The 20102-nt window shown below is 49.3% G+C and overlaps 1 protein-coding gene across 5 annotated transcripts in view; it reads left to right on the forward strand.

Annotated features, from left to right (window-relative positions):
* The window catches only part of ILK (integrin linked kinase), a 261691-nt gene that overhangs the window by 171564 nt on the left and 70025 nt on the right, over nt 1–20102 (forward strand). For all 5 annotated transcript variants that reach the window (XR_003856806.1, XM_029601903.1, XM_029601904.1 and 2 more), the window contains 2 exons: nt 13152–13251; nt 13341–13471. Coding sequence is in view for 4 of the 5 variants with exons in the window: in XM_029601903.1 (XP_029457763.1) it covers nt 13152–13251; nt 13341–13471 (231 nt within the window). In the remaining variant the exon portion in view is untranslated. The remainder of the gene's footprint in view (nt 1–13151; nt 13252–13340; nt 13472–20102) is intronic.

The raw sequence follows: 20102 nt of genomic DNA on the forward strand, positions 1-20102 counted from the left end.
TGCCTTCTCTAAGTGAACAAATATCCCACTGGAGGGAGGAGCAACCTTAAAGGATGCGCACGATAGACATATTTATTTATTTATTTATTTAAGTGTTTTTATATACCGGGATACGTTGGGAACATCATCTCGGTTCACAGATAACTAAAAATAGCAACAAGCCTTACAGAGAACAATTTACAATGTGTAAGTTAGGGTAACAATGAATAGTTTGAACAAGTAACGCAACAGGCTTTATAGCAAACAAGTTACAAAGTGTAAGTTAATCATGTATAATTGGAATAAGTAACACGAAGAGCTTTACAGTAAACGAATTGTAACGGGTAAGATAATGATCGGTATCAGTGAATATTGTAACAAATGACACAGGAGATCGTGCTTTAACGGGGGGGGGGGGGCAAAGTGCAAGGAAATACACCTGGAACAGTTAATAATAGTTGAAAACGAATGGTAGCTGGGAATATAGATTTGGGTAAGAAGAGCTGGGTGGATGGGAGTTTGCTGCGGGGAACTGGCTGGAATATACTGGATAATTTGATATTTCAGAGGAGCGGAATGGTGGTGATAAAGAGATTAAGAGGGGGGATTAGGTGAATGCCTGTTTAAAGAGCCAGGTCTTGAGGTTCTGTTTAAATTTTTTTGACAGGATTCTAAGCAGAGCTCTGGAGGCATTCTGTTCCAGAGGGTGGGTCTGGCTAGTGAGAGGGCACGTGTCCTGGTGGATTTAAGTTTGGACAGCTTTGGAGAGGGAGTGTGCATAGTGGCGAGGTGTTGAGCCCTGGTGGGTCTGTTATGGGTGCGGATTTGGAGGTGATCTTTGAACCAGGACATGTCATGGTTGTAGGTGGTTTTGTGGATAAGGGTGAGTGTTTTGTAAATTATCCTGGATTGGCAGCTACTGTAAGTGCTTGTGTAAGTGCTTGGAGTCTATCCTTAAACAGGCCTTTGACACAATAGCACTGACCTTACAGATTGCTTCTTGTTGTGCCCTGGTAGCTCGTTCATGCTTGCTCTTCTCTCGAGAGGTGGATAACTTGTGGACAAATTCCAGAGTGGTTATGGAACCCTCCACCGCCTTTTTAGCTGACGTGGGCTCGGACCTAGTCCGTACCTCAGCCAGAGGAGTGGCCTTAGTGGTGGCAGCCAGAAGACAGCTATGGCTGCGGAATTCGTCAATAGATGCAACCTCCAAGGCATTTCTCATAAAGATGCCTTTTAAAGGATCCCTCCTCTTTGGAAGTGAATTGGAAAAGCTGGCCAGTAAATGGGGCGAATCTCCAGTACCATGGCTACCAGCAGATAAGAGGGAGCAATTACAACGCCCCTTGCCCATGAGATGTCGATCCAAGGGCTCCCAGCACTTTTGCCCCTACAGAAACGCAACATTTCAGAGGTCTCTGTCCTTTGGGAGGTCTCAGTCCCTTTAGGAGTCGGCAGCCCAAGAGGTGGTTAGGATCAGATTCAAATTCGTCCCAAACCCCCTCAATGAAGTTTTGTCCTCCCACCCTCGGAACAAGGAGATAAGGGGGTCAACTGTCCCTCTTCTACCAATGGTGGGTCAAGATCATTTCAAACAAATGGGTATAGGAGGTCATATGAGAAGGATATATACTGGAATTTTGCAGCATTCCTTGGGACATATTCATGATATCTCCTTGCCACTCCCAGCACAAGAAGCAGACAGTGGAGACTACTCTGTTAAGGCTCCTCAGGAGGGGGCTCTAATCCCAGTACCTGTGCCCCAGGAAAATACAGGCCGTTATTCCATCTATTTCATCGTACCAAGAAGGAAGATTCCTTTCGCCTCATTCTGGACCTCAAGAGCATCAACGACATCTTCGAGTGATTCATTTCCACATGGAAACCCTATGCTCCGTGATAATGGCTGTACAATCAGGAGAGTTCTTAACCTCCCTGGACTTATCTAAGGCCTGCCTATATATTCCAATCTGGCAAGAACATAGTTTCCTATACTTTGCGGTACTGTGTCGTCATCATCAATTCTGGGCACTGCCCTTTGGCTTGGCCACCACTCCCAGAACATTTTCCAAGATTATGGTGGTTTTAGTGGCAGCATTGAGAAAAGAGGGAATCCTGGTGCACCCTTACTTGGATGACTGATTGATCTGGGCAAAGTCCGTGGAAGAGAGTCCCCGGGTGACCAACAGGATGATGACCTTGCTTCAGGAACTCATTTGGGTCATAAACCATAAAGCAGTCTCAAACCCTCCCAGTCCTTGGAATATCTGGGAGTCCAGTTCGACATGAAGTAGGGCAAGGTCTTCCTCCCGACCACATGGATAAGGAAGTTGATACCCCAAGTGTATCTGTTATTAAACACGATATGCCCGACGGTATGGAGCTATCTTCATGTCCTCGGTTTAATAGCGGTAACCATGGAAGTAATGCCATGGGCATGGGCACACAATCGACCACTTAAACGCTCCCTGATTTCATGTTGCAACCCACTGGCTCAAGACTATTAGATTTGCCTCCACTTACCAATGGAAGTATGCTCTCGATTCCAGTAGTGGCTACAGGAAGCTCATCTTGACAGGGGTGTACCCCTGTTCCCTCTTAACTGGCTGGTCCTTACGACAGACGCGAGCCTCCGGGGCTGGGGAGCTCGCTGTCAGGTACTGATGGCCCAGGGGCATTAGACCAAGGAAGAGGCTTTCTGGAACATAAACCTCCTGGATGCCCGGGCAGTCAGATTCAGCCACAAACTCCAGGGTCAGGCGGTTCGTGTAATGTTGGACAACACAACACTGGTAGCCTACATCAACCGCCAGGGTGGAACCAAAAGCCAGCAAGTGTCTCAGGAGATAGATCTCCTTAAGGAATGGGCAGAAATACATGTACAGATGATCATCCTCCCACATTGTAGGAAAAGACAACATCAGAGCAGACATTCTAAGAAGGGAGAGTCTAGATCCAGGATAGTGGGCATTATTGGCCAAAGTGTCAGCTGCTAGTAGATCACTGGGGTCTCCCATCTGTAGACCTGCTGGCCACATCTCACAGTGTGAAGGTTCCCTGATTCTTCAGTCACAGAAGTGATCAGTTGACCCTGGGAATCACCGCTCTCATTCAGACCTGGCCAGAAGAGGAGCTGCTTTATGCCTTCCCTCAGTGGCCCCTCCTACACAGGGTCATTCGCAGAATCGAGCACCACAGGTGATTAGTCCTATTAGTAGCTCCAGATTGGCCCTTGGCATGCGGAGGCTCCTGGTGGAGATACCCTCCCCCCCCCCCCCCCCCCCGTGCCTCCCACTGCACAGGGACCTGCTACAGCAGGGACAGTCCTTCATGAGGGTCTGATTCAATTCTATTTTACAGTCTGACCCTTGAGAGCGCTCACCTGATGAAGTGAGGATATTCGGTGGCAGTAATTGTCACCTTACTCCGCGCACAGAAGTTCTCTACGTCCCTATTATACGTGCGGGTCTGGAGAGTATTTGAGGCCTGGTTCGAGGAATGTAATGTTTCCCCTCCCACAGTCAAAATCCCACTAATTCTGGAATTTTTGCAGGATGGCTTGAATAAAGGTTTGACCTGTAACACCTTGAAGGTCCAGGTAGCGACTCTCTCCTGTTTCAGGGGCAAGATGAACGGAACCTGCTTGTTGGCTCATCCAGACATGGCCCATTTTCTGAAAGGGGTGAAGCACCTTCAGCCACCCCTACGATGGCTGGTTCCCTTGTAGAATCTTAATCTAGTATTTGTGTTTTTGGCAGGGCCTTCCTTTTGCCCACTGCACAGTCTTTCCTTGCGTTTAATAACCCTGAAAACTGTGTTCCTGGTGGCTATATGCTCAGCATGTCACAGCTCTGAACTATAGGCATTGTCAGGAACCATTCTTCTGGATGACTCCTGGGGCATTACAGCTTCGTACAGTTCCATCCTTCTTTCCCAAGGTAGTGTCAGAGTTTCATTTGAATCAGTCCATTTTGTTGCCAACCCTAAATGAGCATAAGGACATGGTAGAATATCTTCTCCTCTGCCATTTGAATTTCAGTAAGTTTTCGCTGTGGTATCTGGAAGTTTTCAGAACCATTCCGAACGACAGACCTCCTGTTTGTCCTTCATGGTGGAATGAAGCAGGGTAAACCAGCTTCACGAGCTACCATAGCTTGCTGGATTAAGGAGGTGGTCATAGGAGCCTATGTGGAGGCAGGAAAGCCATTACCTCTTCAGGTTAAAGCTCATTTCACTAGGGCTCAGCAGTCTCATGGGCGGAAGCTAGACTGCTGTCTCTTGTCGACCTCTGCCGAGCGTCCTCCTTGCATACCTTCTCCAGGTTCTATCGCCTGGACGTTCAGGCCCGGGAGGACACAGCCTTTGCAAGGGCGGTGTTAATCGGAATGCGGGCAGCTTCCCGCCCTGATTGGGAGTAGCTTTTGTACATCCCATTGGTCCTGAGTCCATCTGGCTACACACTAGGAAATGGAGAAATTCTTACCTGATAATTTCGTTTTCCTTAATGTAGACAGATGCTCTGCATCCCGGCCATGGCTGCCCATGGAGTGGATATCGATTTCAAGAGATTACAGATAAGCTATCATCCAGTCCCTAGATCCAGGGCATCTATAATCTTACTGAGGTTCATTGTTTGTGTTTGGTTGAGTACAGTTATAGTTATCCATTTTTAATCAAGTTTTTAATCAAATTTTATTTTGATAGTATGTCCACAGTAGCTTTTGAAGAGAATACTGAAGGGCTGAGGTCACTGCAGGGTGTCATCAGCTTTGAAACCTGACTCAGTCTCCATCTGCTGGTAGGGGACCATAACCCATTGGTCCCAAGTCTATCTGTCTACACTAAGGAAAAATAAATTATCAGAGAAGTAATCTCTCAAATATAGCCTGAAACACCTCCACTCTTGCAGAGTACTGCTGCCAGAATTTTGGTAGGGGCTAAAACAACCGACAACATAAGGCCTATCTTATATCAGTTGACTGGCTCCCAATGAAAAACAGGATAAAATTCAAAACCCTTTGCATCGTCTTTAAATAATGAATAAAAAGGCCCCCGAGTATTTCTCCCACTTCCTTTATCTTTATTAGGATTTATAAATCAACAATTTCAGTACTCTAGGTGATGTACAAATAAAGCAAACTCAAAAAAATACAAATAAACAATCACAAGAACAAATAATTTCAAATCATAAAAATTCGTAGGAGTACCATATCAATCCATAATCAGGAGAATGAATGATGGTAGCAAATATTCAAAATCCCAAGAAGGCTAGTACTATGCCTGTTTAAATAGCCAAGTTTTGAAAGCTTTCACTCCATCAGCTCACTCCATCAGCCAGGATCAATCCCTCTGGAAAGAATAGGTGCTCTGGTAGTCTCAGTCTGGCGTGGTGCAAAGATACCCAAAAGTCCTCTTTGTGGTGATGGCAGTTGGTATGTCGGACAGTATATATGCAGCAAGGCAGTGCACCATGGTGTAACAGAGGAAGAGATCAATTTAAATACAATGCCTACTATTTTATATTGGATGCATTCAGCAGGTGTAATACGATCCCTTCTTTTACAACCTGAAATCAGATGAGCAGCTGCATTTAACAAAAGTTGAGTGGTTTTAATGTCACCGCAAGTAAGCCAATGAAAATGGCATTACAATAGTCAACTAATGGTCGGACTGAGGCCTTTTACACTCCCATTAGAGAACTCCGATCCTCTCCTCTGGCTTCTGCCAGATTGACTTGCACAAGACTTTGTACTTTCAGTTGTTATGCACCCAAAATTTGGCCTCAAGCTGTTACTTCACTTTCTGGAAAAAAAGGTAAGATTTGTTTGTTCAACCAGGTCTTTCCATAGATTGCACGATAGAGAAGAAGAGAGAAATTTGTAATTGTACAGGCTACTATGCCTGTATGCTTGATTTTACTTATGATTGCATATTTTAAAATATTTATTACCCTCCCTTCCTACGTTCAGGGCAGGGTACATTAAAATACACACAATGAAAGAAACATTCCAATAAATTTAAAATGTGTTAGAAATACAATATAAGTTAGTATCAGTTTGCTGATGTTTTGTACATCGGATGGCACAAGGGTGACAGAAGCCGGGAAGCCTATACGTCGCTCACCTGATTCAAGAATGCTTTACTAAACAGATTTTCCTAGCGTGTAGCAGATGGACTCAAAACAAATGGGTATAGTGTGCTCGTGCTAGCAGTTGGAGACGGATCTGACGTCAGCACGGGTACATATACCCCCACAGGAAGTGTAGCAATTCAGTAATTTCCGTCTCCAAAGCAGTTTGGAGCTACCCCACGCTCGCTGAGCGTGTTTTCCAAATTCTAACAACTAAATTCATAGAAGAATTCTACTGAAGACGAGCCCTGCACTCCTGTGGTGATACCAGGCGGTCACTCACCCAGTTGAGTTTCCCGAGCTGACTTCCGTGGTCCCTCGGAGGTGAGAGCCTCGGTCCGGTAGCTGGTTCGCGGCAGGGACCTAGCCCCCGAGTGAGAAGGACTCAGGCGCGGCCTAGAGGCAGCCTCGGTCCCGGCGTGGACTTGGCCCCGAGCGAGACGAGTTCGGGCGCGGCCTAGAGGCAGCCTCCGTCCCGGCGTGGACTTGGCCCCCGAGCGAGACGAGTTCAGGCGCGGCCTAGAGGCAGCGGGTGCACTTCCTTATGCGCGGCGGTGAAGGTACTCGCCCTCTCCCCCCGCAGCCGGAGACCGCCTGGGTCACAGCCAGGAAGTGCCGAAGACAAGGTAAGGTGTACATCTTTACTTGGTCTCCGAGGAAGTGTGGACTAACTGGGCCTGCCTACGAGGCAGCCCGCCAAGGAGGTCGCCATTTTGCCTGCTTACTCGCCTTCGCCAACTAAGGCTAAGCCCCCGCGATAGGCGCACGTTGTTAGCGCACGTTGTTAGTGCACGCTGTTAGTGCACGCTGTTAGCGCACGCGATAGGTGCACATTGTTAGCGCACGCGATAGGCGCACGTTGACTAAGTGCATATAGTAAAGACGCCCGTTTATAGGCGCACATTATAAGCCGCCCGTTCATAGGCGCACATTTATAAGGCGCCCGTTCTAGGCGCATGCTGTTAAGCGCACTTGTTAGGCGCACATCCTTGGGCGACACCGAATTTCAGGCGAATGGAGCATAAGAGAGCCCCTGCGTCCGCAGAGCCGGCACCTCCAGAATCAGGCATGAAAGCTCTAAGCCTCTGCTCAGCATGCAACCTCAGAGCCACACAGAGCGAGGAAGCAGACTCACTGTGTGCCCAATGTGAGGAGGCCATGGGAGTTCCAGGACAGGACCGGTCCCAGCCCAGCAGTTCCTCAGGGAGCACGCCGGACTTAGCAGGCCGCGGCGAGCAGCCAGGGAACCCAAGAGACCTGGTGCCCCTACGGCCAGATCCGGCTTTGCTTTCCTGGGTGGAATTATTCAAGGGGATTCACGCCTTTGTCCAGATGCAGTCTGCTCCTCGAATGGGTCTTTCCGTCCTGGTTGATCCGGCCCCTGGACCCTCGAGACCTAGGCGCGGTCACTCGCCACCCGACAGCCCCGATTATGGGGATTTGGATTGCTCCGAGGAAAATGAGGAGCCCCCCGAGGAGGGTGAACTTCCCTAGGAGATAGAACCATATCGGACCATGAGGCGCTTCTTTCGGAAAGAGGATCTTTCAGACCTGGTCTCACAATGCCTATCGGAACTGGCCATTCCAGGCCAGGGGACCCTAAAATGAACCCCCTGTTAGAGGGCCTGCGCCAACCTGCTCACCATTTCCCCTCCTACAAGCAGCACAGCAGCTCATCGATCTGGAATGGAAGGCACCGGAGGCCTCATTCAAAGGGGGTCGGGCCTTGGCAGGCATGTACCCTCTGGATCCGGCATCCAGGGAGCTACTGGAGTGCACCAAGGTAGACGCCATAGTTAACGCGATAGTGAAGCACACCACCATTCCGGTTGAGGGGGGAGCGGCCCTCAAGGATACGCATGACCGACGCATGGACACCATTCTGAAACAAGCCTTTGAGGTAGCAGCTATGTCCCTACGAATCGCGACCTGCTGCACCGTGGTGACGCACTCCTGTTTATCACAAGCGAGAAACAACACCCAGGGAGTAGACATGGAATCAGCTCTCGCATTTCTCACTGACGCAGCCTCCGACCTCGTCCGTACGGCAGCCAAGGGAGTATCATCCTCAGTGGCAGCCAGGAGACAGCTTTGGCTACATAATTGGGCGGCTGACTCGTCCTCCAAGACACGACTCACAAGAATGCCCTTTAAGGGTTCCCTACTATTCGGCAGCGATCTCGAGAACTGGGCTACTAAATGGGGTGCCTCTCCAGTACCCCGTCTACCAGAAGACAGGTCGAGGAGGAGCCAGCGTTCCTTTTCTAGACCATCCAGAGGTAGAAATTCTCAGCGTTTCAACCCTTACAGGACTCGCTATCGAGCACCTCGTTCCCAGGCCAGGAACCAGTCCTTTCGGACTAAGCACAACAAGAAGAGAACCGGCTCGGGTTCTGGCCCCAGCCGCAACCCACAATGACAATCAGCCGACCCATCCGGGGGTAGCAGCCATAGGGGGCAGGCTAACCCTCTTCTACCGCAGGTGGGTCGAGATCACTTCGGACCAGTGGGTCCTCGCCATCATCCGGGAAGGATATTACCTGGATTTCCTTCGGCTTCCGCCGAACAAGTTTGTGGAATCTCCTTGTTCACCGCTCAAGGCAGCGGCACTAGAAGTGACCTTACAGAGGCTTCTGGCCCTAAAAGCCATAATCCCAGTACCTGCAGGAGAGATAACTTCTGGGCATTATTCCATTTATTTCATAGTACCCAAGAAGGAGGGCATGTTCAGGCCCGTCCTGGACCTCAAGTCAGTCAACCGACACCTACGGGTCCCCAGCTTTCGCATGGAAACTCTGCGGTCTGTCAAGAATTCAGTACAGCCAGGGGAGTTTCTCACATCCCTAGATCTGTCGGAAGCCTATTTGCATATCCCAATCCATCGGGTTCACCAGCGCTATTTATGCTTCAAAGTCCTGAATCAACACTTCCAGTTCCGAGCTTTACCCTTCGGGTTAGCCACCGCGCCACGGATCATACCAAGGTCATAGTAGTAGTGGCGGCTGCACTCAGGAAGGAAGGAATTCTCGTCCACCCCTACCTGGACGATTGGCTGATCATGGCGAAGTCACAGGAGGAGAGCCACCGGGCAACCAATAGAGTTATAGCTCTTCTGGAAAGCCTCGGATGGGTAGTCAACATAAACAAGAGATCCCTACAGCCGTCCCAGTCGCTGGAATACCTAGGGGTCCAATTCGACACCCAAGAAGACAAGGTCAGCCTGACCTCCAAGAGAGAGGCAAAACTCCAGAGTCATCTGCAGGTCCTGCTGAGCGCCAGCCGGCCCACAGCTCGGGATTACCTACAGGTCCTCGGCCTCATGGCATCCACTCTGGAGGTGGTGCCATGGGCACGGGCTCATATGAGACCATTGCAACGCGCCCTTCTATCTCGATGGAGCCCACGAGCCGGGGGTCAAGAATGTCCTCCCCAACCTGGATTCTGCTCACCACAGATGCCAGCCTGAACGGATGGGGAGCACACTGCGAGGAACTCACCAAGGGTGGCGGACCAGAGAAGAGTCAAGGTGGAACATCAACGGACTAGAGGCACGGGCAGTCAGGCTAGCGTGCCTGCGATTTGCCCACAGACTTCGCGACAGAGCGGTCAGAGTGATGTCAGACAACGCCACCACGGTGGCATACATCAATCGACAGGGCGGAACCAGAAGCCAACAAGTGTCCCTAGAGATAACTCCCCTGATGATTTGGGCAGAAGCAAATCTCCAGCACATCTCCGCCGTCCACATCGCCGGGAAGGACAACACCACGGCAGACTTCCTCAGCAGAGAAAGCCTAAACCCGGGGGAATGGCAGCTGTCGCCCACAGCTTTTCAGATGATTGTGGATCAATGGGGGACGCCAGCCATGGACCTATTAGCGGACAGGTCCAACGCTCAGGTTCCCAGATATTTCAGCCGCAGGCGGGATCCTCGAGCCCAGGGGATCGATGCCATGGTACAGCCGTGGCCTCAGGGGATCCTGCTATACGCCTTTCTTCCATGGCCCCTGCTGGGCGCCATTGTACACAGGATTCAGCGACACCGAGGCCTGGTTCTTCTAGTGGCCCCGGACTGGCCAAGAAGACTCTGGTACGCAGACATGAGAAGATTACTGGCAGGGAACCCTCTACCTCTGCCTCCATACAGGGACCTGCTACGGCAAGGCCCCATCCTCCACGAGGATCCAGCTCAATTCTCTCTTATGGTCTGGCCATTGAGAGGGCTAGACTGAAGAAAAGAGGATACTCTGAGTCGGTAATAGATACACTTCTCCGAGCACGTAAGTTCTCCACATCACTGACATATATCAGGATCTCTGGAGAGTATTTGAAGCCTGGTGCGACTCTCACAGCACCAATTCGCATGTCGCTAAGATTCCTATCATTTTGGACTTCCCTCAAGATGGACTTCAGAAGGGTCTGTCCCTTAGCTCCATCAAGGTTCAGGTAGCAGCGCTGTGTTGCTACGGTCCCAGGAGTGATGGCAACACCATTGCCAAACACCCAGACGTTTCACGTTTCCTGAAAGGAGTCAAACACATTCGCCCGCCACTGAAGTGGCCAGTGCCCTTGTGGAACCTCAACCTAGTATTGGAATTTCTAGCGGGATCAGCCTTCAGGCCCCTTCGAGGCCTGTCTCTCCGTTTGTTAACCTTGAACATGGTGTTCTTGCTGGCTGTGTGTTCAGCCCGCCGCATCTCAGAGCTACAAGCACTATCCCCCCGTGATCCATTTCTCAGAATCACTCCAGAGGCTATCCATCTTCGCACAGTTCCATCCTTTTTACCCAAAGTGGTCTCACACTTTCACCTCAACCAAACCATATCCTTGCCTACCACGGAAGGTTTGAAGAAGTCAGAAGAAGGTCGAATGCTACGCCATCTCAACATCGGCAGGCTACTGTCTAGATACCTGGAAATGTCAGAAGCAGTACGAAAGACGGACCACCTGTTCGTCCTGCACAGCAAGAAGAAGCAAGGGGAAGCGGCCTCACGGCCAACCATCGCCCGCTGGATTAAAGAAGTTATCAAGGCAGCCTACATCGAGGCAGGAAAACCACCACCTCTACAGGTCAAGGCTCATTCTACCAGAGCACAATCGGCCTCTTGGGCAGAAACTAAGCTGCTGTCGCCTGCAGAGATCTGTAAAGCGGCAACGTGGGCCTCCATACCTTCTCCAGATTCTATCATCTGGACGTTCAGGTCAGGGAGGACACAGCATTTGCGAGGGCAATCCTGAACGGACCTCGGGCAGCCTCCCGCCAAGTCCGGGAGTAGCTTTTGTACATTCCATTTGTTTTGAGTCCATCTGCTACACGCTAGGAAATGTTGAGATTACTTACCTGATAATCTCCTTTTCCTTAGTGTATGCAGATGGACTCAGCATCCCGCCCGGCTGCCGGCATACATGGGGATTCGCCGACTCACGGTAAACCATGTTTTCTTATATAGGGCATCCACCCTGCCGGGTGTCGACGCCTTCCGGCTGAGTACACTGGCGGTCTCCAGCTACCATCAATTGGTCAGGGTAATCCTGTTCCTTTAATTGATCGGTCAGTCACACATATATCCATAACAGCTTTTGCAAGGAAGATTACTGATTAGCTGCACTTCCTGTGGGGGTATATGTACCCGTGCTGACGTCAGATCCGTCTCCAACTGCTAGCACGCAGACACTATACCCACTTGTTCTGAGTCCATCTGCATACACTAAGGAAAACGAGATTATCAGGTAAGTAATCTCTACATTGTTTTTATTTATTTATTTAGATTTTTATATTCTGCTTTTTGCACTTTTTTCAGCACTTCAAAGTGGATTACATTCAGGTACCGTAGGTATTTCCCTGTCCCCAGAGGGCTTACAATCTAACAGGCCGATTCAATATAAAGTGCAGGAGAGCTGGCACTCCATGTTGGGCGCCCGCTCTCCCTATGTGCACTCAGGCACCTCTCCTGGGTGCGTGATCTTCTATTTAAATGAGGCCAGACGCTAATAAGGAGGCGCTAGGGACAATAGCATATTCCTAACGCCTCATTAGCGGAAGCGGCAGCTATCAGTGAGTCCAACAACTGATGCTTAATTTTACCGGCGTCTGTTTTCGAACCCACTGACAGCCACGGGTTCGGAAAACGGACGCCGGCAAAATTGAGCATCCGTTTTCGGACCGGTGGACAGTTTTTGGGGTTTTTAGCGATATTAAGTCAGAGGGTACACTTTCCTGGTGCTGTCTATGATTAACGCCTGCCTTTGGGCAGGCTTTAATTTCTGAGAGTAAACTTTCTGGAGTAAAATGGGCAGCTTGGCCGCACATTTTACTTTCAGTAACCCGGGCAACTAACTAATAGGGTCATCAACATGCATTTGCATGTGATGAGTGCTATTAGTTTTCGCAAGTTTGGCTGCACTTTTTCTGGGTAATAGTGCCTTGAAAACACGCGGCCAAACGGTGCGCTCGGCCAAGTGCGCCGTACTGAATCTGCCTTTGTTTGTAGCTGAGGTAATGGAGGGTAAAGTGACTTGCCCAAGGTCACAAGCAGCGGCAGTGGGACTTGAACCCTGGTCGCCTGGTTCAGAGCCTGCTGCTCTAACCACCAGACTACTCCTTTTTAGTACTTTTTTTTAAAGCAATTTCCTTTCACGGAGGCTCCTCAATTCTTTGGTAGGGAATTCCAGAGGCGAGGGCCTGCAGAGAGAAACGAACACTCTCTAGTTTTGTTTTGACTCTGCAATTAATTTTATTGTTGTTGTACCTGTAAGTTTAATTTAAATTTGATTGCAATCTACCTTGAGGCCTTTCTTGGAAAGATGCAGAGTATCACATGTTTATAAATAAATATTGCAATTCCATGAGTCTGTTTGAGATGGTTTTACACTTTAATTGCATTGGTTTGTGTGTTAATCTGCTTCCAGCATGCTGAAGGTCCATATTGTGATATTTGAGTCTGGGGGTGGGGGAGACTGCAAAGTGCAATGGGGAGTTGACGGAAGCTCTGTGTAGAGCAAATCTGAACTCTTGTCTCATTCTTTCAATCCCATGTTAAAGATTGATGAGGACATGACTGCTCGGCTCTGCATGGCAGATGTGAAGTTGTCATTCCAGTGCCCTGGTAGGATGTATGCTCCAGCATGGATAGCACCAGAGGGTAAGGGTCCAGAGCAAACAGTCTTTTCTGCTGTCAACCTGTTCTGGAGTCTCTCCTATTCCTCCTTACGCTGTCATTCCTTCCTGCAGCACTCCAGAAGAAGCCAGAGGAGATTAATCGACGCTCCTCTGATATGTGGAGTTTTGCGGTTCTGCTCTGGGAGCTAGTGACTCGGGAAGTGCCCTTTGCTGACCTGTCTAACATGGAGATCGGGATGAAGGTGAGGGGAGAGCTGCAGAGATTTAGGGGTTTGTGTAGTGGAGTGGTGTCCTCCACTCATACCTGCAGAGAAGATATGGGTGTTGAGAGTATGGGTGCGTATGTGAGCGAGTGGTTCCAAGAGGGTCAGTGTATAGCCTCAGAGAATTGTTGGGATTATGGGTTGGGGAAAGCTGAAGACTGTGATCCCCAGACCAGTCCAGATAAATGGGTTATGCTCATTGACCAGCAGATGGAGACAGAGATTAACAGGTTTGCTGATGTCACCCCTTGTAATTTCCCTTGCTGACCTCAGCCTGCCAGTATTCTGTCTCCAGCAGATGGTAGGGGGGGCAACCAGTGCTATGTGCTGAAGCCTAGTTGGGCTGGATAAAGGGGATTCCTGTACGTACCCGGATCAGTCCAGACAGTGGGTTGAGCCTCCTTTCCAGCAGGTGGAGACAGACTAAAACTTGCAGGATGCCCTATATCAGGACAGAGCCTATCCTCTACCCCTTCAGTATTCGTCTGAAGGGGTAGAGGATGCTGCACCTGCTGAATGTAATCCAGCAGGTGCAGCATCTCCCCTTCGGTTCTCTGCTGTAGGCTAGTCAGCCTCTTCTTTCTTTTTCGGCTCAAGCAAGTAGTTCTTTGATTCCCGCTTGTTTTAGAAACAAAGGAAAAAATCTGTGAAGGAAATTTTGCCGCCTTTTAGTGCTTTTACTGTTTTTGTGTGGGAAACGTCCGTCTCCCAGCTCTTGCCCGGCTTAGGGGGGCTTTGCCCCTTTTGCAGGAGGGGGTTCCCTGCATAGTCCTGAGTCCGTGGACCCTTCCAGGTGTAGGGACCGACGCTCTCCGGGCCTCGTTCCCCCTCTGGCTGCTGACACGGTTTTTAACCCGCTGCTGCGCTCAGTAAAAAAAAAAAAGAGTTTAAAAGTTTCAAACTTTCAATAGGTTGCAGGTACTCACCTACCTCTAACTTATTTGCAGCAGCTGACCAGCTTTTTTATTTTTTTCTGGTCAGAGTAGGGCTAGAACCAGCAGCCAGAGAAGCAGAAGGCAGCAGGTTTCCCGCCTGCTCTCTCCTGCTGTGCAGGCTGTCAATCAATCAAATGAAAATTAACAGGTAAGAACTAATTTTCCTATCTAAACTGAGGAGCACCTCCTAAGGTGAAAGGCGTGTACTCCTCCCTCAGCCAGGGAGCTTCCAGATTGTTTGGACTGGACTTCGTCTACTTGCTATCCAACCTTCCTCTCTTTCCCCCACCTTTTCTCCCTCTTCTTTACTTGAGTTGTCCTAGAAAGAGACCCTCGCCTTCTTGTTTAAAAAGAAAATATAGTTATTGGCCTTCCTACCATGGTAAATAAAGATAAATTAAAAAAAAAAAGAGAGTGAAAGGAGCTGCAGAAAGTGGCACTTGGGGAGAGAGGATCAGTAGGTCAGACCTTTTACTGTTGATGCTGCAGATCTTGTCGGTGAATATTTATTTACAGCCGCAGTTTCGACTGAGCACAGCGAGAAAATCACACTGTGCAGAAGCTGCAGAGAGAGGCGGATCCAGGCGGGGGGAAGAACTGGGCTTTGCTGCTGTTGTATGGAAGAGAAAAGGTTTGCGTTTGCAGGCAATTCGCCTGCACTAGAAGGGCCACGTTGGTGGGGCAGGCCGTTCCTGCTGTTCGTGCCAGTGGGCTACCTGCTGCAGTGAGACCGGTAGCCATCTTTAAATTGCCAGAACCTCTTTTTCTCAGTCCTGCTGTGCTGGGAACTTATTTTATATCGATGGCACAGTCTTTCCCTGCAGCCATAAGAGGCACAGCACCTTCCTCCTCTGTCTTTGAAACCTTTTCAGCAGCATGGGCTTCACTGTCAGCAGTTTTACAAATGTTTGCACTAAGCATTCTGTAAGGGTCGGAGTTTGGCCCCAAGATCCGCTCTGCTACTTTTTCTTCACCAAGGGCCTAGAGACTGGGAGAGAAGAGGATCAGGAAAAAGGAATCGGAAGACGTGGATGAGAAACCATCCAAATCCAAGGATTCCCTCAGATTTTAAGATCCTGCGGGAAGATGACAGTGATGAGGATTTGTAGGAAAGGGAATATCCTCTGGAAGCAGAGGATTATTATTTCATAAGGAGGAACTTACAGGTAATGAACATTGCTGGGGATAAAAAGGAAGAGAATCCTAGCTCTGTTGAGGATTCTGTCATGACAAGTATTCGGAAGCCCCATAAATCCTTTCTTCTGCATAGGGCGGCAAAGGATTTTATTGACCTGGAATAGATAACTTCCTAAGGTGGAAGACCAAGCAGGCCACCATTCCTGTAGAAAGAGGATGCGCAGAACAGGAAGATAATGTTACAGCAAACCTTTGAAGCTTCTAATTTGCACTCCAGGTAGTTGCTTGCAGCTGTATTGTGGCAAGATCAGACTTGTGGCTATCGCAGTGTGTTCAGGAATGAGCCTTGGAGGCTGGTAGTTCAGTCATTGATGAAGCGTTTCAACTGGAACCTGGAGCAGCATTTTTAGCTGATGATTCCTTTGACTTGGTGTGTACTTCTATTAGGAGTACAGCTTCCATTATGGTGACTAGGAGACTTTTGTGATTGTGGAACTGGTAGCAGATTCCATTTCTATAACAAATTTGATGAAGATTCTATTTAAGGGAGTTTATTTTTTGGAGAGGAATTTGACAAGATTAACAATGTCTTGGAGGATAAGGCTAAAGGTACTTCACATCTAACTCAGGCCCATAATACGTTTTGTGGTTCTAAGAGGTTTAAGCAGGGGAGGTCATCAATCAATCAGAGGTCTAAACTGTTTAATAGGTTTCTGTTCTTTTGATCAACCAAAAGAGGTGGAAAGGTTGCCACTTCCACAGATGGAAGGGCCCTCTCATTTCCTAATGACGTTTTGTGGACCTAGTCTGCAAATTGGAGGATAGGTGGATTTCTGTAAATGTTCTATTGAATCCAAATTACCTCAGATCAGTGATATTTAGAGATGGTATGGGATGATTTTGCCTTAGTTTTCCTGTCCAATTTTAGATGCTTTTATGGTAGTAAGGTAGTAAGGATGCTTTTATGGTAGTAAGGTAGTAAGGATGATGCTAGAACAGCATCTTTCTATTGACGTGATAGTGCCCGGTATCAAAGAATCAATGGGGTCAGGACCAGTATTCCAATTACTTTGTTGTTCCCAAGAAAGAAGGATCCTAAAGCAAGTCAACAAGCCCTTGAGGATGTCTCATTTCCAAACCAAGAACTTGAAGTCAGTTCTAGTGATGGTCAGACAGAGGGGATTCCTGACCTCCTTGGATCTCGAAGAAAGTTATCTCCACATTCCAGTAAGGAAATATTATCAGAGGCTTCTTGGCTTTGCAGTGTTAGGGTGGCCATTTTTAGTTTCAGGCCCTTCTCTTTGGACTGGTCACAGCCCAGGGGCCTTTTCCATGGTAATAATGGTAATGGCAGCTGTGCTGTGCTGGGAAGGAATATTGGTTCACACTTATCTAGGCAATTGGTTGATTTAGGCAAAAGCACACTGAGAATGTGTTCCCTGTACGTACCCAGATCAGTCCAGACTGTGGATTATGCCTCCCTTCCAGCAGATGGAGACAGAGAAAAACTTGCAGGGCACCCTCTCTTAACCTGGTGTGCCTCTTGCATCCCTTCAGTATTTCTCTGTCTCCAGCAGATGGAGGTGGTGCAAACCCTGCGGTCTTGCCCTGATTCTTGGGTTTAGACAATTTCCCTTTAAAAAAAAAAAAAAAAAAGTTTAATAGGAGAAACTTTGTAACTGAATCAATCAGGCAGAAAAAAAAGTGTTAATATGAGAGGAGTAACTTTCCAGTCCTCCCAGGGGGTAGGCAGATCCTACGGGGTCATCCCCCCTGGTTGCAGACTTAGAAGCAAGCTGGGGTTGATTACCCCGCAAAACTCCAGGCAGGTAAGGAGCCGGGGGAGAGATTACCAGTGGTCCGGTCCCTCTCTTACCCCATGGCAATCACCTGTTAAAAAAAAAAAAAAATAAATAATAAAGATACAAGCAGCCTGTGGGAGTTTTGTTTTCTTGACAGCTGCAGTCCTTGAAGGCTCCGGGGCAATTTTGCCGCATTTTTTTCTCATTTTCGGGCTTCTTGCAGTTCCCTCTCACTGCAATTTCGCTGTTTTTTTGCTCCCACAATGCCGCGACCATCTTTGTGTGTTGCCTGTGGGGAGTCCTCCTCGAGGCTCTCCCATTCAGGCATTTTCTCCTGCTGCCTTCCTGGAGGGGAAGGCAACTCTTTTTAGCAGCAGCAAGTTCAGCAAAGCCCCGAGGTGCACAGATCAGCACCTCGGGAGCCTCGGGCTGTCCCGTTCCCTCTCAGCTTGGGAACGGCAGCCATTTTGAATACTTTTGCCGAAGTTCAGGCAAGAGCCATGGGGGCAGGGGAGCTTCTTCTAGCGTTATCACCGGTCCCTGCCAGTCCTGATGATCCCTCAGATCCGGACCAGGATGTTTTTCAGGAGGATCCCGATTCCCCAGGAGGGGGATGAGGTCAGTCCTAATCCTTTTTCATTGGATTTTGTCCTCCTTATGCATAATGCTTTTTTAGCTTCACAGTCTCAGCAGAGTGGTGCTTTGCCTTTGAGACATCCGCAGGGACCGCCCCACAAGGTTGCCTAGTGTCCGGATGTGCCAGTCTCTCTGCGGGTCGCAAAGTTGCGGGGCTTCATGGTTTCAAGCGGTTCGGCTTTTCCGGAGGCTCCAGGCAGTGGGGCTGCAGATACAGTGGCTTCTCATTTCCCTCCTGCAGGAGTGGGATCTGAAGAGGATCAGGGAAAGCAGACTCCCTTGGATGGAGAGGACCCTAAAGTGGTCTGTCTGTTTCATAGAGAGGAGTTGGAGCTGCTCATTCCCTTAGTCCTCTCAGAACTCTGAGTAGAGCTTCCTCCTCATGCTCCGCCACAGGATTCTGTGGACCCAGTCCTGGCGGGGTTGTGAGTTCTGACCAGTGCTTTTCCTTTCCATCCCTTGCTTCAACAGCTGATGACCCGGGAGTGGGATATTCTGGATGCCGGCTTAAGGGTTGGTCGGGCTATGGATAAGCTTTATCCTTTGCTCGAGGAATCTCTGGAGCTCCTGAAGGTCCCCCAAGGTAGACACTTCCGTATTGGCTGTTAGGAAGCGGACCACAATCCCGGCCGCAGGAGCAGTGGTTCTCAAGGATCTTCAGGATCGAAAGCTGGAAGTCCTTCTTAAGCGCATCTTTGAGGTTTTGGCCCTAGGTATCCGAGCGGTGATGTGTAGTAGTTACATGCTGCGGGCAATCCTGCGCTGGGTCCAACAATTGCTAATGTCCAGAGATCTCCCTCTGGGTGAGTCAGAGCAAGCCCGAATGCTTGGAAGCTGCGGTGGCATATGGCGCTGATGCACTGTATGACCTCCTCTACACTTCCTCTCGCACCATGTCATCGGCAGTATCGGCAAGACGTCTCCTTTGGTTGTGTAACTGGTCAGCGGATGTGTCATCCAAGGCTCAGCTTGGTGCTCTACCGTTTAAAGGAGGTTTTCTCTTCAGTGAGGATTTGGAGCAGTTGATAAAGTCCCTGGGTGAAAACAAGGTTCACAAGTTGCCAAAGGATAGACCGAAACCTTCCAGAGGTTTTCCGTCATCCTGTTCACACTTTCGGGGGCAGCATAGGTTTTGGCAGAGCTGGCAGCAGCCGGCAGGGCAGAGACAACCTATGGCCAGACCCCAATCCTGGAACACTTCCTTTCGAGGCTGCAGACCCTCCCGGGAGGGTCGGAGGACCTTCCACCTCACTTGCCTCCAAGACTCTTCACTGAGATAAGGCCAGCCCATCCCTCGATCCCTCGAATTGGAGGACGCTTATCCCAGTTCCACGAGGCATGGGCCAGAATTACTTCCGATCAGTGGGTGCTAAGCATCGTAGAACACAGCTATGCTTTGGAATTTGCTCGGCTGCTCCAAGATTTCTTCCTGACATCTCCCTGCAGAGCGCAGGCCATGGGGCAGATTATTCGACAGACCCTCGACCGCCTACTGTCTCTCAGGGCAGTGAAGCACTGGAAGATGGGGAGATACTCCATCTACTTTGTAGTCCCAAAGAAGGAGGAATTCATCCGGCCTATTTTGGATCTCAAAAAGGTAAACAAGGCTCTCAAAGTGCCGCATTTCCACATGGAAACTCTGCACTCTGTGATCACGGCGGTCTACAAGGGCGAGTTTTTAGCATCTCTGCACCTAATGAAGGCATACTTGCACATACCCATTCGCGAAGATCATCAGAAATTTCTTCGCTTCATGATCCTGGGGATGCATTTCCAATTCTGCGCTCTACCGTTCAGTCTTGCTACCACCTCCCCGCACGTTCATCAAGGTCATGGTGGTAGTAGCAGCAGCCCTGCGGAGACAAGACCTTCTGATTCATCCCTACCTGGACGACTGGCTCATCAGGGCGAAATCGAAGGATCTCTGTGTAGACGCTATCAACAAGGTGGTCAGTCTCCTGGAATCGCTCGACTGGGTGATCAATCAGGCCAAAAGCAACTTTATCCCTTCTCAGACAATGGACTTCCTAGGGGCCCTGTTTGATACCAGAGTCGGGAAAGTTTTTCTCCCGCCGGACTGAATGACCAAATTGATGGAGC

The sequence above is a fragment of the Rhinatrema bivittatum genome, chromosome 5, assembly GCF_901001135.1.
Source record: "Rhinatrema bivittatum chromosome 5, aRhiBiv1.1, whole genome shotgun sequence".
In the NCBI taxonomy this organism is placed as follows: Eukaryota; Metazoa; Chordata; class Amphibia; order Gymnophiona; family Rhinatrematidae; genus Rhinatrema; species Rhinatrema bivittatum.